The following is a 17,772-nucleotide window of genomic DNA, read 5'->3' on the forward strand; positions in this document are numbered from 1 at the left end:
AAAAAAAAAAAAAAAAAAAGGCCCAATACAGTGGCTCATGTCTGTAATCCCAGCACTCTGGGAGGCTGAGGTGGGTGGACTGCTTGAGCTCAGGAGTTACAGACCAGCCTAGCCAACATGGCGAAATCCCATCTCTACTAAAAATACAAAAATTAGCCAGGCATGGTGGTGTGTGCCTGTAGTCCCGGCTACTTGGGAGGCTGAGGTGGGAGGACTGATGCCCAGGAGGCTGAGGCTGCACTGGGCCGAGATCGTAACACTGCACTCTGGCCAGGGCGACAGAAACCCTGTCTTAAAAAAAGAAAAAATTAAAAAATTAGCCAGGCGTGGTGGTGTGTACTTGTAATTCCAGTACTTTGGGAGGCTGAGGTGGGAGGGTGGCTTGGGCCCCTGAGGTGGAGGCTGCAGTGAGCCATGATCACGCCACTGTACTCCAGCCTGGGCAACACAGCAAGACCCTATCTCAAAAAATAAAAAATAAAAAAAGATGATCTTAAAAAACTCCAGGCTGAGCACGGTGGCTCACGCCTGTAATCCCAGCACTTTGGGAGGCCGAGGTGGATAGATTACCTGAGGTCAGGAGTTCAAGACCAGCTTGGCCAACGTGGAAAAACCCCGTCTCTACTAAAAAAAAATATATATATATATACACACACACACACACACACACGTATATATGTATGTGTATATATACGTATATATATGTGTATACATATATACACACACGCAAAAATTAGCTGGGTGTGGTGGCACATGCCTGTAATACTCAGGAGGCTGACGCAGGAGAATTGCTTGAACCCAGGAGGCAGAGGTTGCGGTGAGCAGAGATCATGCCATTGCACTCCAGCCTGGGCAACAGAGCAAGACTCTATCTCAAAGGAAAAAAAAAAAGATGAAAAAAATATTCCATTAAGCCATTCCCGGCATGGACAATGGGACAAGCTGACATGAGCCTCCTAACGAGGTACAATAAAAGGCACCACAAGTGCCCCTGCCAAGAGTATTTAGCCTGCATCTCATCATGAAGAAACAATCAGACAAATTTAAATTGTGGGACATTCACACAAAGACAAAGTCAAGAGAAGATGAAAAAGGCAGGAGGCCTGTTTCAAAAGAGACTAGAAATGTGGCAACCAAACGCAATGTGTGAAAACCTTGATTAGATTTTAGACTTGACTGATTGATTGATTGAGACAAGGTCTTGCTCTGTTGCCCAGGCTGGAGTGCAGTGGTGTGATCATGGCTCACTGTAGCCTTAACTTTCAGGACTCGGATGATCCTCCTGTCTCAGTCTCCCAAGTAGCTGGGACTACAGGTGTGTGCCACCACACCCAGCTAATTGGAAAAAAATATTTTTTTTTTTTGTAGAGACAGGTGTCTCCCTATGTTGCCCAAGCTGGTCTCAAACTCTTGGGCTCAAAAGAGCCTCCTACCTTGGCTTTCCAAAGTGCTGGGATTATAGGCATGAGCCACCTTGCCCAGCCAGATCTTGGACTTTGAATAAAAAAGAGCTTTAAAAGGCATTTTGGGGGCCAGGTGTGGTGGCTCACACCTGTAATCCCAGCACTTTGGGAGGCTGAGGCGGGCAGATCACCTGAGATCAGGAGTTTGAGATCAGCCTGGCCAACATGGTGAAACATCGTCTCTACTAAAAATACAAACATTAGCCGGGCATGGTGGCAGGCACCTGCAATCCCAGCTACATGGGAGGCTGAGACAGAAGAATCGCTTGAACCCAGGAGTCAGAGGTTGCAGAGAGCAGAGATTGTGCCATTGTACTCCAGCCTGGGCGACAAGGGTGAAACTCAGTGTCATAAATAAATAAGTAAGTAAGTAAGTAAATAAATAAAGGTATTTTGGGGGTCAGGCATGGTGGTTTACGCCTGTAATCCCAGCACTTTGGGAGGCTGAGATGGGTGGATCACCTAAGGTTAGGAGTTCGAGATCAGCCTGGCCAACATGGGGAAACCCTGTCTTTACTAAAAATACTAAAATTAGCCGGGCATGGTGGCACACGCCTGTAATCCCAGTTACTCAGGAGTTGGAGGTAGGAAAATGGCTTGAACCTGCGAGGCGGAGGTTGTAGTGAGCTGAGATCATGCCACTGCACTCCAGTCTGGGTGACAGAGACTCCATCCTGGTGCTCCAGCCTGGGTGACAGAGACTCCATCTCAAAAAAAAAAAAAAAAAGGCATCCGGGGACAAGTGGTAAAATTTACAGGTAAGTCACATATTAAATGGCATCATTTTGCTAAATCAATGTTAGCTTTCTTAAGTATGACGATGGTATTGTGGTTATGTGGGAGAATGTTCATGTTCATTCACGGTGCACACTGCAATGTTAGGGGAAACGTGGCTGGGTTTTGCAGCTTACTTTTAAATGAATTTGAAAAAAAGATCTATAAATATATAAGAGAGAATGACAGAACAATTGTGGCTCAATACAGTCATATGTCACGTAATGATGTTTCAGTCAGTGATGGATCGCATATCTCCATGGTGGTCTCATAAGATTATAATGGAGCCGAAAAATTCCCATTGCCTAATATTTACTATATTTTACCTATTTACTTATTTATTTTTCAGAGTCTTGCTGTGTCGCCCAGGCTGGAGTGCAGTGGCGTGATCTCATCTTACTGCAGCCTCAACCTCCCCGGCTCAAGCGATCCTCCCACCTTAGCCTCCCAAGTACCTGGGACCACAGGCACGTGCCATCACACTCAGCTAATTTTTTTATTTGTACAGACAAGGTCTCACTACATTGCCTAGGTTGGTCTGGAACTCGTGGGCTCAAGTGATCCTCCTGCCTTGGCCTCCCAAAGTGCTGGGATTATAGGTGTGAGCCACTGCACCTGGCCATATGCTATACTTTAAATTGTTATTGTAGAGTGTACTCCTTCTACTTATTTAAAAAACAGTTAACTGTGAAACAGCCTCAGGCAGGTTCTTCAGGAGGTATTCCAGGAAAAGGCATTGTTATCACAGGAGATGACAGCTCCACGTGTGTTACTGCCCAGAAGACCTTCCAGTGGGAGAAGAGGTGGACATGGAGACAGTGATATTGATGATCCTGACCCTGTGTAGGCCTAGGCTAATGTGTGTGTTTGTGTCTTAGTTGTAGCAAAAACATTTAAAAAGTCAAAAATAAAAAATAAAAAAAAGGCCAGGCACGGTGGCTCATGCCTGTAATTCCAGCACTTTGGGAGGCTGAGGCGGGCAGATCACTTGAAGTCAGGAGTTCGAGACCAGCCTGGCCAGCCAACATGGTGAAACCCCATCTCTACTAAAAATACAAAAAATTAGCTGGGCGTGGTGGCTCATGCTTGTAATCCCCGCTACCCAGGAGGCTGAGGCAAGAGAATCGCTTGAACCTGGGAGATGGAGGTTGCAGTGAGCTGAAATCACACCACTGCACTCCAGCCTGGGCGAAAGAGGAAGACTGTCCCAAAAAAACCCAAAAACCTTTTTTTTTTTTTTTTTTTCTGAGACGGAGTCTCGCTCTGTCGCCCAGGCTGGAGTGCAGTGGCCGGATCTCAGCTCACTGCAAGCTCCGCCTCCTGGGTTTACGCCATTCTCCTGCCTCAGCCTCCCGAGTAGCTGGGACTACAGGCGCCCGCCACCACGCCCGGCTAGTTTTTTGTATTTTTTAGTAGAGACGGGGTTTCACCGTGTTAGCCAGGATGGTCTCGATCTCCTGACCTCGTGATCCGCCCGTCTCGGCCTTCCAAAGTGCTGGGATTACAGGCTTGAGCCACCGCGCCCGGCCCCAAAAACCTTTTATAGTGTATTTTTACTATACCTTTTCTATGTTTAGATACACAAATACTTACGATTGTGTTGCAGTTGCCTGTAATATTTAGCATAGTAACATGCTGTTTAGGTTTGTAGCCTGGGAGCAATTGGCTACACCACACAGATGAGGTGTGCCGCAGGCTATCCCATCCAGGTTTGTGTACGTATATTGTATGATGCTCATGCCACAACGAAATCATCTCATGACATATTTCCCAGAACATATCCCCATTATTAAGCGGCACATGGCTGTAACAATAATTGGTCCATCTACAGGAAGGGCAGAATGACATTCATTGTACCAACTTTTCTGTATATCAAAATGCAAAATGGCTGGGTTCAGTGGCTCACACCTGTAATCCCAGCACTTTGGGAGGCCGAGGTGGGTGGATCACATGAGGCCAGGAGTTCAAGACCAGCCTGGCCAACATGGTACAACCCCATCTCTACTAAAAATACAAAAATTAGCCAGGAGTGGCTACAGAGTCCCAACTACTCAGGTGGCTGAAGCATGAGAATTGCTTGAACCCAGGAGGCAGAGGCTGCAGTGAGCTGAGATCGAGCTGTTGCACTCCAGCCTGGGTGATAGAGAGAGACTCTGTCTCAATAAAAAAGGAAAAAAAATAAAATAAAAATAAAAAAATAAAAATACTGGGGAGGCCAGGTGCAGTGGCTCACACCTGTAATTCCAACACTGCGGGAGGCTGAGGTAGGAGGATCACTTGAGGCCAGGAGTTTGAGACCAGCCTGGGAAACACAGTGAGATCTTGTCTGTATTTTTTCAAAACATAAAAATAAAAAGAAAAATCTGGGCATAAGTGTTTTTGAAATCCATTGTTTGGAACTCCCTCAGACAGATGGCCTGATGTTTGCATTGATGACAACCCAGTCTCCTCCAGCCTGGCCTGCCCTCTGCACTTCAGATCTAAGTGTCTGGGCCTGCTGGACACCCCTACTTGGCTGTAACACAGACTCCTCCCGTTGGTTCACAGACAAAACTCAGCCTGCTTGCTTCTCCTGGTTCTCTTTTGCTATTTGAAGTCTCCCTTGACTCCTCACTCCCTTTTGCAGCCAAACCAGCACACAAGTGTCTTTTTGCTCCATCGATGGCTGTCTGTCCTCACTGGCTCCCACCCCCTGCCCGGCTCAGACTCTCACCAGGATGACCACAACAGCTCCCTACCTACTGTCTTCTACTTTTCCCATCCATTCGCCAAGGCAACCGGGGGGATTTTTGCAAATAAATAAAAAAAAACCTGACCACATCATTCCCCTGCTTCTCGAGCCTTCAATGCCTCCCCACTGCCTTAGAACAAAGCCCAAATTCCTGAATGTGGCCTCCTACCTTTGGCCTCTGTTCCACTCTCTGCCTGTCACAATGCCACTCCAAGTATTTTCAGCTCCTCAAATATCCAAGGCTCCCTCTTGCCACAGGGGCTATGCACCTGTTGTACCCCCGCCTCTGCCTGGACACCCCGTGCCTGGTTAATGCACCTTTCAGGCTTCACCTGGCTCCTCCGGGAGGATGCTAAAGTGTGAAGTGTTTATAAAGTTGACAGTCCTGTAGCTGCTGATTATAGGTCTTTTTCACCCCACCTCACTGTGACCACCCTGAGGGTGGGGACTGTGTCTGAATTGCATCTGTGTCCACAGCGCCCAGCCCCAGGTCTGGTGCCCATGGAGGAGATGCTTGGGGAATGGTAGCCGGTTCTCTGGACCTAGGAGCTTAAAAGTCAGGGCTCCAGTTCCCGCTCTGCCAAGGATTCTCTCTGCAGAGTCGGGCCTCAGTTTCCCTGTCTGAATAAGGGGTAAGAGCTTCGATCCAGGTGGGCAGGCCCAGTGTAGTCATTCCAGTTCCTGCAGTGCACTATCATGACCACCAGGCGTCACTGCCGGGCCACAGCCAGAACACCCGTCTGCACGCTGCACTAAGGGAGTTGGTTGGTGAAGTGTACATAGGAGCCCTCCGGGACCTTGCCAGCACTGAACCTCATTCCCACCTGTCCCCAACAGAGCTGTTCCCCCAGCCCCCAAAGCCTCATGCAACCCCCAGCCCAGCAGGTCCCCTCCCAGGCAAGCAGCAAGCAGGGGCAGAAATGCAGGTAGAAGAGGGGCAGGAAGGTGGGTGGGCAGGGGCCCTGCTACCTCTTGTGGGGAGCCCACAGGTGGTTCTGGGTTCAAGGACTGGTCTAGGGTGGCCAGGGCATCTTGCCGGGGGTTCTCATGAAGGGAAGGGACTGCCCAATCTCTCCCATCCCTCCTGGGCTGGGTGGTAAATGTGTTCCCAGACCAACGGCCTCTGGGAGAGGCCAGCAAGTAGCCTAGGGGAGGCAGAGGGTCAGGCACGCATGGGTCTAACTGACCCCAGCTCAGTTCATGCCCATACTGGCAGTTTTAAGAGGCTCTGGAGCTACGGAGGATGGGCATGGGGTAGGAGGAGATTCAGGGCAGCAGGGACCAGGAGAGGCTAACTGGAGAGGTAGCAGGTCCCCAGAAGTCATAGGCAGCACAGGGGAAGACTCGTGCAGGGTAGGGGGCTCCCACGGCTGTATCCATCACTGACCCCACAATCAAGAACTGAGAGGGCAAGGCAGGCACGGGGTGCCACCCACATCCTCACTAACTTGTGACTGCCAGGAAGTAGGGTGTCCCATCTAGACTGCATGTGGAGGGGGAGTCACAATACCACCCCCCAAAAAGAGCTCCCTAGTTGTCTCTCTCTTCTGAAGGAGTGCCTGCCTCCACTCTGTCCATTTTCTAGATGTCTCCCCTGTCAGTGATGGCTTCCAGATGCCCGTGTCATGGGGCTTTTGGGTACGGTGTGTTTTAGGGTCCTCATCTTTCTCCCACTTCTCTTGGGTGAGTAGATTTCTAGGTCCTGACCTGAAAATCCCTTCCCTGCAATGATCTCCAATGATTGTGAAGGTTTCTACTTTCTTTTCTTTTTTTTCTTTTCTTTTTTTTTTTTGAGACAGAGTCTCTCTCTGTCGCCCAGGCCAGAGTGCAGTGGCACGATCTCAGCTCACTGTAACCTCTGCCTCCTGGGTTCAAGTGATTCCCCTGCCTCAGCCTCCTGAATAGCTAGGACTACAGGTGCTCACCACCATGTCCAGCTAATTTTTGTATTTTTAGCCCAAAACTTTTAGGCTGATTTTGTATTTTGTATTTTTGTATTTTTTTTTTTTTGTATTTTAGAGATGGGGGTTTTGCCACATTGGCCAGGCTGGTCTCGAACTCCTGACCTCAAGTGATCCACCTGCCTCGGCCTCCCAGAGTACTGGGATTACAGGCATGAGCCACCACACCCTGGACGATTGTGAAGGTTTCTAGGACCCCACATTAATCATGAGATTTTGGGGTATGTGGTTTCTAGTTCCCCCTTCTCGTCCCCCTTCTCATTTACTCTGTCTCCTGTATATGTGAGAGTTTCTAGGCTTCTCTTCTCATCCATCATGGGTCTCCTATGTATGTGATGGTGTCTAGGCCCTTGTGTAAACTATAGGTCCTTTAAGTATAGAGAAGTCTAGGTCACCTGGCCTCATTAACCACGTTAAACGTGTACATAGCAGTTTCGAGGAGTCTCTTCACAGGCTTTGTGCATTTCCAATGTGTATGGTGGTATCTAGTTCCCCATCCCTTTTACCACGTGGCTCCTATGTACCTCGTCATTTCTAGGCCCCTTTCCTAGGTCCCCTATCCCATGCTCCTGTGTAGGTATTGTCTTCGTTCTTCCCTTTGTTCTGCAGACAAGGGAGCAAGCCAAGCCATTGCTGGGAAGGGGCTATGGAGGCAGGGGATGCAGTCTAGCCTGGGTCAGCCCAATCCACCCAGGAGGAACAGGCAGAGCCACCCTGGCCTGGAAAGGCCACAGAGGGAAGGTGGAGACAGGGACAGAGACTGAGACAGAAGGCATGGGGTCTGCTGATAGGGCTGGCCCTGCCCGGTTGGGAGCAACAAGATAGGGGAGGGAGTTGAGGCTGAGAATTGCCAAGGCTTCTGCCTGGGAGACCAGGCTGTAGTGGGGATGTGGATGGGGTGCTCCCACTCCCAGGGCCTCCTGGGGAGGGAATACTCTCTTGAGCACCTAAGGCTGAGAAGGCAGGAAGAGGCCAATGCCAGACCAGAGCTTACCCAGTGGCTCTTCTCACCAGGGTCTCCCTTGGGGCCAGGTTCCCCCTACAAGGGGAGAAAGAGATAGCAGCAGTGAGGAAGGGACGGAGACAGAAAGGGAGGGGGAAAAAAAGAGGGAGGAAAAAGAGAGGGGAGAGGGAGAAAAACTTAAGAGAAACAGACAGAAAGTAGCTTGTATTGGATACAAAGCAAAAACGAACTTCTTGAAGGCAACAGAAAGTAATAAAAAGCAGCCAGACACTGGAGAATATTCAACCCTTAAAATAAGGGAATAGCACTGGGTAAAATCCATATACTTACACCTTTTCCTTAGAGGGTGCACCCCAGCCCTATCAGCCTGGCAGAACAGAGCTTAAGCAGAAAGTTTCAGTTTTATTGGCCTGAGGAGTCAGAGGTTGAGGTTGCCAGAGAAGCAAGCAATTGATGAGAAATACTGGGAAGCAGGGAGCCACAAGTGCGGGAACTAAATCTGTGTAAATGTTCCTTTCTAACACTTGGATGGTTCCTGGATTGTCCTATCACAGGACAACACTCTAAGGAGCCCAGTGGGGGAGAACCAACAGATTGGCAGAACTGACTAAAATTGCCAAAACTTGCCCACCATGTAGGAGACAGAGTTTTGAGTTCAAGTCCAACCAAGTTAGAGGTGCCTGTGAACACCTAAAGCTTTCCAATGAAACTCCAGAACCGCCATGGCTTAGGAATAAAGACTCTATCTCAGGATTAAGGGATTTTTCCTAGGACTAAGAGCAAAACCAGACATTCTCTCTGATAAAGCCTACAAGTTAGCCTCTAAAAGAGCAAGATGACCCATCAATAATTTAACTGTTCTAGAATAAAACTCAACACTCTTCAGGAGATGCTAACAGAATTTAAAGTCTTTTCAACATATTACCTCCTTTGTCCAGTGTGCAACAAAAAATTACTAGACATGAAGACACAGGAAAATGTGACGCATATTGAAGAGAAAAATCAGCCAACAGAAATAGATCCACAGCCAACCTAGATGGTAGAATTAGCAAAGGAGTTTAAAATATCTATGATTAATATGTTAAATAATCTACTGAAATTGATATCATGGGTGATAAGATGGAGAATTTTAGGAGAGATATATACATTGTAAAAAAGAATCAAATGGAAATCCTGGAAGTGAAAATGATAATACTGGAAATAAAAAATTATCAGATGAAATTAATATCAGATTGGACGCAACAGAAGAAGTAAACAATCAACTTGTACGTAGGCCAATGGAATAATTTAAACTAAAGTACAGAGACAGCCTGTAGTCCTAGCACTTTGGGAGGCCAAGGTGGGAGGACAGCTTGAGACCAGGACTTTGGGGCCAACCTGAGCAACATAACAAGACCCATCTCTACTTTAAAATGAAAAAACAAAAACCAAACAAAAAACCAAGCCAGGTGTGGTGGTGGGCACCTGTAGTCCCAGCTACTCAGGAGGCTGAGGTGGGAGGATTGCTTGAGCCTAGGAGCTCAAGACTGCAGTGAGCTGTGATCACGCCATTGCACTCCAGCCTGGGTGACAGAGCAAGACCCTATCTCAAAAAAGTAAAATAAAGAAATATAAAGCACAGAGAGACAAAGATTTTTTTGAAAACGAACAGAACTTCAGTGACTCCTGGGAGAAAATCAGTGGCGTTCCAGAAGGACAGACTGGAGGGCAGAAACGGAAAAAAATGTTTGAGGAAATGTTGACCTTTTTTTTTTTTTTTTCCAAATTTGATTTAAAAACAAAACAAAACAGACTTCTGGGTTCCAACCTGGCATGTAAAGAGCTTAGAAGTTGTTGGTCGGGTGCAGTGGCTCACGCCTGTAATCCTAGCACTTTGGGAGGCCGAGGCAGGTGGATCGTCTGAGGTCAGGAGTTTGAGACCAGCCTGACCAATATGGTGAAATCCCGTCTCTACTAAAAATATGAAAATTAGCCAGGCGTGGTGGCAGGCGCCTGTAATCCCAGCTCCTCTGGAGGCTGAGGCAGGAGAATCGCTTGAACCCGGGAGGCAGGGGTTGCAGTGAGCCGAGATCGTACCATTGCACTCCAGCCTGGGGGACAAGGGCGAGAGTCATCTCAAAAAAAGAAAGACCTTTGAAGTTGTCATTCCATCTTAATAACAAGTAGAAAGTTGAAAAAACTGAAAAATCAACGGCTCTTCTTAGATCTGTTGGAGAAATGAGGCCACAGGCAAACCACTGCCCCCAAAGCTGGAGAGGCAAATCCAGACTATCACAGCTTACTAAAGCAGAAACCCACAAGCACAAACCTCCAGAAGAACCAGGACCAGGAGAAGAAAACCTAAACTGTAATTGATGAACTTCTAGAGGCTCCGTGTAGACAGGTCTTCGGGTTAAAAACTCCAGGGGGACCCAGTCATAGGCCCACATCCCTCCTTTGGTGAGTTTTACCTCAAGGAGCTCTACAAGGCCCTCACAGTGAATATCAGAGAAAAATGCCTTGTCCTTCCAGCAGGGGGAGGAGATGAGGCACCATTTTGAAACAGACCAAAGCATTCTCTTCTGAACAAAGCCTACCTCAGGAGAAACTACTTTACCAGATCCTAACCTGTTGGGATGATCGGACCCAACACCAGCTCATGGGGGCAATAAAGTCCTGCAGAGTCAAAGGAATGGGAAGACAGTTTGAGAGAGAAAGTGGGTCCAGGGGGCCAACACAAGTATGGAGGCTGTGAAGGCCCTGAGCTCTGGGAGCCCACGCTATTTATTGGTGATCAAACAAAGAAACAGGTGGTGAGGATGCAGGGGTTGAGAGAAAGCAATGCATCAAGCACATGATTTACAGCTGTGACAGTTTAGCATTTTCTTTGCAGCATATGGAACATGTTCTGCTACTTAAGGTAATGGGAGTGCTAGAAGCAAGAAGCCAGCAAGTCTAGACACATTCCAGAGGCCACGAGGGGTTTTATGCCCTGAGCCCTGGATTCCATCCAAGTCACGAGGGGTTTTATGCCCTGGGCTTAGACTATGGTGCGGCAGGGTAGCTTTCCACCCTTTAGCACGGAGTTTGGTGTTCCAAAGGCCACAAGGGGTTCTTGACCCTGGACCCCAGACATGTTCCAAGGCTCTTTTATGTTATGTCAGACATGCAAGCCCTGCCTCAGCTTCTCTCCGAAAACTCAGCTTTCCTCCCAACACTAACCACCCTGGAGAAGGTGAAATGCCCACTTCCAGCTCCCTCTAGTTTCCATGTGAAGGAAGGGAAATATCCAACTCTAACCCCCTCTAGACCACCTGTCCCACCTAAGAGGAAAAACAACCCCCAAACAAAAACAAAACAAAACAAAACAAAACAACAACTGAGACACACTGGTGAAGTTCACAGTCCAAGGGTACAAGCTCATCTAAAGACTGAGATCTAGGCTGGGCACAGTGGCTCATACCTACGGTCCTAGCACCTTGGGAGGCCAAGGTGGGTGGACTGCCTGAGTTCAGGAGTTCAAGACCAGCCTGGCCAACATGGTGAAACCTCAACTCTACTAATATACAAAAAAATTAGCCGGGTGTGGTGGTGGGCACCTGTAGTCCCAGCTGCTTGGGAGGTTGATGCATGAGAATCACTTGAACCCAGGAGGCGGAGGTTGCAGTGAGCCAAGATTGAGCCACTGCACTCCAGTGCCTGGGAGACAGAGTGAGACTCTGTCTCAAAAAAAAAAAAAAGACTGAGATCTAATCATAGGACTCCAGAACACTTCCCTTCCCCCATACCTTCTCACTACATTACTAAAGGCCTATCTACTGCAGTTCTTTTGAATAGTACATTATGTCTACCTTCCAGTGAAAAATTACAAGGCACACTAAAAGGCAAAAACACAGTTTGAAGAGATTCAACAAACATCAGAACCAGCATCAGATATGGCAGAAATGTTCAGATTATCAGGCCAGGAATTTTAAAAATCTACGATTAACATGCTAAGGCAATTAATGGAAAAAGTAGACAACCTACAAGAAGAGATGGAGTATAAGCAGAAAGATGGAAATTCTAAGAAAGGCCTGGGTGTGGTGGCTCATGCCTGTAATCTCAACACTTTGGGAGGCTGAGGTGGGTAGACTGCTTAAACTCAAGAGTTTGAGACCAGCCTGGGTAACATGGTAAAACCCTGCCTCTACATTAAAAAAAATAAAAATAAAAAAGAAAAAAAAAAGATATTCTAAGAAATAATTAAAAATAAGTGGTAGAGATAAAAAGCACTGTAACAGAAATAAAGAATGCCTTTGATGGGCTTATTAGTGGACTAGACATGGCTGAGGAAAGAATCTCTAAGCCTGATGATATGACAATGGAAACTTTCAAAACTGAAATGCAAAGAGAAAAAAGGCTGAAATAATAGAACAGAATATCCAAGAACTGTGGGACAACTACAAAAGATGTAAATATGCATAATGGAATGCCAGAAGGAGAAAAGAGAAAGAAACACAAGCAATATTTAAAGTAATGACAGAATTCTCCCCCCAAAAAATGTCAGACACCAAAACCACAGATCTAGGAAGATTAAGGAACACCATATAGGATAAATGCCACAAAATGACACATACGCATATCATATCCAAACTTCAGAAAATCAGGCTGGGTGCAGTGGCTCACACCTGTAATCCCAGCACTTTGGGAGACCAAGGCAAGAGGATCACTAGAGGCCAGAAGGACCAGCCTGGGCAACATAGTGAGACCTTGCTTCTAAAAAAAAAAAAAAAAAAAAATGGTCGGGCGTGGTGGCTCATGCCTGTAATCCCAGCACTTTGGGAGGCTGAGGCGGGTGGATCACCTGAGGTCAGGAGTTTGAGACCAGGCTGGCTAAGATGGTGAAATGCTATCTCTACTAAAAATACAAAAAATTAGCCGGGCGTGGTGGCAGGTGCTTGTAATCCCAGCTACTTGGGAGGCAGAGGCAGGAGAATTGCTTGAACCCAGGAAGCGGAGGTTGCAGTGAGCCAAGATCACGCCATTGCACTCCAGCCTGGGGGACAAGAGTGAGACTTTGTCTCAAAAAAAAAAAAAAAAAATTAGTCAGGTGTGGCACGTGCCAGTAGTCCCAGCTACTCGAGAGGTGGAGGCAGGAGGATCCCTTGAACTCAGAAGGCTGGGTGACAGAGTGAGACCCTGTCTCAATAACAATAATAGTTTTTTAAAAAACTTCAGAGAATCAAAGATAAAAAATACTGAAGAGAAAACAGAAGGAAAAAATATCTTTCTTGCAGAAGAGCAACAATAAGAATTACATCCAACTGTGCAGAAACCATGCAAGCAAGAGAGTGGAGACTAATACACAAAGCATTGAGAGGACAAAAACACATCAACCTAGAAATCTTTACCCTGAAAAATTATTCTTCATAAATGAAAGGGAAATGAAGACTCTCAGACAAACAAAAACTGAGGGAATTTTTGTCACTAGATCTGCCTTGTAGGAAACATTAAAAGAAGTTCTTCAGCAGAGTGCTTATTTTATTTTATGGAATGAAGTGTTGCCCAATTCTAGAATCACAAATAAAGCCAACTGGGAAAAAATAAAAGGAGTTCTTCAGAGAGGACAAAAATTATATGTCAGAAACTCAGATTTTACATAAAGAAAGGAGGAGCAAGGCCGGGCATAGTGGCTCACGCCTGTAACGCCAGCACTCTGGGAGGCTGAGCTGGGTGGATCACCTGAGGTCGGGAGTTCGAGACCAGTCTGGCCAACATGGTGAAACCCTGTCTCTAATAAAAATACAAAAATTAGCCAGGCAGGGTGGCGGGTGCCTGTAGTCCCAGCTATTCGGGAGGCTGAGGCAAGAGAATTGCTTGAACCCGGGAGGCAGAGGTTGCAGTAGCAGAGATTGTACCACTGCACTACAGCCTGGGTGAGACAGCAAGACTCCATCTCAAAAGAAAATAAATAAATAAATAAAGCCAAAAAAAAAAAAAAAAAAAAGAAAAAGAAAAAAAAAAAAAGAAAGAAAAAGTGTGGCAGACAAAAATAGGAACAAAGAACAAGGACAACAAATAGAAAATAGTAGCCAGGCATGGTGGCTCACACCTGTAATTCCAGCACTTTGGGACGCCAAGGCTGGTGGATCACAGGGTTAGGAGTTAAACACCAGTCTGGTCAAGACGGTGAAACCCCATCTCTACTAAAAACACAAAAATTAGCCGGGTGTAGTGGCAGGCACTTGTAATCCCAGCTACTCAGGAGGCTGACGCAGAAGAATTGCTTGAACCCGGGAGGCGGAGTTTGCAGTGAGCTGAGATCAAGCCACTGGACTCCAGCCTGGGTGACAGAACGAGACTCCACCTCAAAAAATAAAAAAGATAAAAGCAAATAGTAATACGATAGCTATTAACCCAACTATATAAATAATCACTTCATTTATTTAGTTATTTTTTATTTTACTGATTGATTTATTTTTTTGAGATGGAGCCTCACTCTGTCGCTCAGGCTGGAGTGCAGTGGCAGGATCTCGGCTCACTGCAACCTCCATCTCCCAGGTTCAAGCGATTTTCCCGTCTCAGCCTCCTGAGTAGCTGGGATTACAGGAGTGCACCACCATACCTGGCTAATTTTTGTGTTTTTAGCAGAGACGGGGTTTCATCATGTTGGCCAGGCTGGTCTCGGACTCCTGACCTCAGGTGATCCACCTGCCTCCGCCTCCCAAAGTGCTGGGATTACAGATGTGAGCCAGTATGCACAGACTATTTAGTTATTTTTTAGAGGCAAGGTCTGGTTCTGTCATTCAGGCTGAAATGCAGTAAAGCAATGATAACTGTCACCTTCAACTCCTGGGCTCAAGCAATCCTCCCAGCTCAGCCTCTCAGGTAGCTGAATCTACAGATGCACACTACTACATCCAGCCAGTTTTAAAATTTGTTTTATAGAAACAGGGTCTCATTTTATTGCCCACCCTGGTCTCAAACTCCTGATTTCAAGTGATCCTCCTGCCTTGCCTCCTGAAGTGCTGGAATTACAAGTGTGGGCCACTATGCTGGGCCTCAATAATCACTTTAAATGTCAATGGCCTAAATACAGCAATTAAAAGATGAGGATTGTTAGAATGGACCAAAAAACAAGACCCAACTATATGTTGTCTACAAGAAACTAACTTTAAATATAACCACAAAACAGGTTAAATGTAAAGGAATGGAAGTTAACTGGGCATGGTGGTACCTGCCTGTGGTCCCAGCTACTCAGGAGGCTGAGGTGTGAGGATTGCCTGAGCCAGGGAAGTTGAGGCTACAGTGAGTGATGATTGCACCACTGCACTCCAACCTAGGTGACAGAGAAAGACCCTGTATCAAAAAAAAAAAAAAAAAAAAAGGAAAGGGATGGAGAAAGATATAGCATGCTAACTCTAATCAAAAGAAAGCAAGAATAGCTTTAATTCTAGAAAGAGAATTAATTTTAGAAAGAGAAGATTTTAAGTCAGGCACGATGGTGCACACCTGTAGTCCCAGATACTTGGGATGCTGAGGCAGGAGGATCACTTAAGGCACTTCATTCACTATGTGCCCAGGAGTTTGAGTCCAGCCTGGGCACACAGGGAAACCCTGTTTCTATAAAAGAAAAAAGGAATAAAAAAGTACTCAATCCAAAAGAAGACAAGAAAAGAGAAGGGAAAAAAGAAACACAAAACAGAAGGAGTAAATAGAACATAAACAGCAAGATGGTTAACTTAAACAGAACCATATCAATTAATTAATCAATTATACATATCATTAAATATAAATTAACTAAACAGTCAAACTGTTTTTAAACAGCAAGACCCAAGTCATATGATGCATTTCTTTTTTTTTGAGACAAACTCTCGCTCTTATTGCTCAGGCTGGAGTGCAATGGCACAATCTCAGCTCACTGCAACCTCTGCCTCCCAGGTTCAAGTGATTCTCCTGCCTCAGCCTCCTGAGTAGCTGGGATTACAGGTGCCTACCACCATACCAGGCTAATTTTTGTATATTTAGTAGAGATGGGGTTTTACCATGTTGACCAGGCTGGTCTTGAACTTCTGACCTCAGGTGATCCACCCGTCTTGGCCTCCCAAATTGCTGGGATTATAGGTGTGAGCCACAGTGCCTGGCCCACACTTTCTTACATTTAAGAAAATTTATATACATATTTTGGAGACAGGATTTTGTCATGTTGCCCAGGCTGGTCTTGAACTCCTGAGCTCAAGCGATTCACCCGCCTTGGCCTCCCAAAGTGCTGGGATTACAGGCGTGAGTCACCACACCCGGCCATGATGCACGTTAAATATAAAGTTACAGGTTGAAAGAAAAAGAATAAAAAAAGATGTAACATGCAAATGCCAAGCATAAGAAAGCTGGTGTGCTATTAAAAGCACACAAAGAAGATTCAAGACAAGTATTATCAGAGATAAAGATATTAACTTCATAAAGGTAAAATGACCAAGGAGACATTAAAAAACTAAATGTGAATGCACCTAATAACAAAGATCCAAAATACATAAAAATCGACCATATTAAAGAGAGAAATGAACAGATCTACAATCAGAATTGGAGAGATAGAGTGTAAATGAAATACAGAGTGAAAGAGACAGACATGCAGAGGGAAAGAGAGAGATACAAGAAACAGAGAGCCAGAGTGAGAGAGACAGAGGCAGCCTGATCCAAAGAGGACAATGAGTCTCAGAGACAGGGAGCATCTGAGAATAAATGACAAAACAGGGAGGATCAGAAGCTCTGGTTGCAGGGGATGGAGTCAGAGGAAGAATCTGGGACTATGGGATCTTGCAGGGATGATTGCAGGACAGACAGCAACACTTACCTGCTGCCCAGCAGAGCCTTGGGGGCCAGGCTCCCCACGCAGTCCCTGTGTAGGAGGAGACAAATGGTGTCAGCTGTTGAGGGCTCTGACCTGGGGCCCTCAGGACTCCCCAGAATTCCCCCACCTGGGGCCACCTGAGTACTCACTCTCTCGCCTTTCTCTCCTGGGTGGCCAGAGATTCCTTTGGGTCCAGTTGGGCCTGGGGGTCCCTGAGCAACAAGACAGGGCCTCAGCCTTGTGTTGGGGCAGGATGGAGCAGGCAGGGGCTTGGGAACAGAGGTGTTGGGGGGGAGGGTGCTCTAGCTTGGTCTGGGCCTCTGGGTTCTTCACCATACACCAAGCACACAGCAATCAGTTCATACAGCTCAGTGTTAAAAGATCTGATCCTAGAGTCAGATAGTCCCACCACAACTCACGGAAGTTGCCATGTGCTGGCCACAGCCCTAGGGCAAGAATCCCCACTTTTCTTGGTTTTAGGTGATAACAATACATGGTTTTCATTACTTGGATTGAATAAGATTTATGGAAGGTAGTTTGCATATTAAGTGCTCAATAAATACTTATTGAATGAATGAATGGAAGGATGAATGGATGGATGGATAGATGGATACAAGGGTGGATGACGGACAGATGTATGGATGTATGGATAGATGGAAAGATGGACAGACACATGGGTGAGAGTACAAGGAGAACTACTCACTATGTGTCCAGGACTCCCAGGGACACCTGTGGGGCCAGGAGGCCCAGGGGGACCTGGAAAAAGACAGGATGTCCTAAGGGCCAGAACAAAGTGCAATCTCAGGAAGTACCCCATCAGCTCCCTCCTGACAGCCCCAAACCCTATTCCCTCTGCCATCTATCAACTCCACCCCTTACCCCAGGCCTGGACTCAACTTACCCATGGGCCCTGGAGGGCCTGGAGGCCCAGTGGGTCCCCGGGGCCAGTGGTTGTTGGTCTCAGTGAAGGTGTTGGACAGCAGTGGGTCTCCTGGGTGAGCAAAGATGATGAGTGAGTAGAGCTGGGTAGAGTGGGGTGGTTAGTCTTCACCTGCCACCTCTGCCAAGACAGC

General features: G+C 46.6%; 1 protein-coding gene and 1 long non-coding RNA gene across 2 annotated transcripts in view; one reads left to right on the plus strand and one right to left on the minus strand.

Moving 5' to 3' along the window:
• Positions 1-17,772, minus strand: part of EMID1 (EMI domain containing 1) — a 91,160-nt gene that overhangs the window by 8,277 nt on the left and 65,111 nt on the right. Inside the window, exons 10-14 of the mRNA XM_011995741.1 lie at positions 17,601-17,690; positions 17,403-17,455; positions 16,849-16,911; positions 16,703-16,747; positions 7,924-7,968 (exon numbers count right to left, since the gene is read on the minus strand). Of these exons, the coding sequence (XP_011851131.1) occupies positions 7,924-7,968; positions 16,703-16,747; positions 16,849-16,911; positions 17,403-17,455; positions 17,601-17,690 (296 nt within the window). The remainder of the gene's footprint in view (positions 1-7,923; positions 7,969-16,702; positions 16,748-16,848; positions 16,912-17,402; positions 17,456-17,600; positions 17,691-17,772) is intronic.
• LOC105550727 lies at positions 2,014-5,054 on the plus strand. The gene is made up of 2 exons (XR_001007761.1): positions 2,014-2,221; positions 4,646-5,054. It is a non-coding gene; the product is annotated as an uncharacterized LOC105550727 (long non-coding RNA).

Source organism: Mandrillus leucophaeus, unplaced genomic scaffold (genome assembly GCF_000951045.1).
Source record: "Mandrillus leucophaeus isolate KB7577 unplaced genomic scaffold, Mleu.le_1.0 Scaffold496, whole genome shotgun sequence".
Lineage (NCBI taxonomy): Eukaryota > Metazoa > Chordata > Mammalia > Primates > Cercopithecidae > Mandrillus > Mandrillus leucophaeus.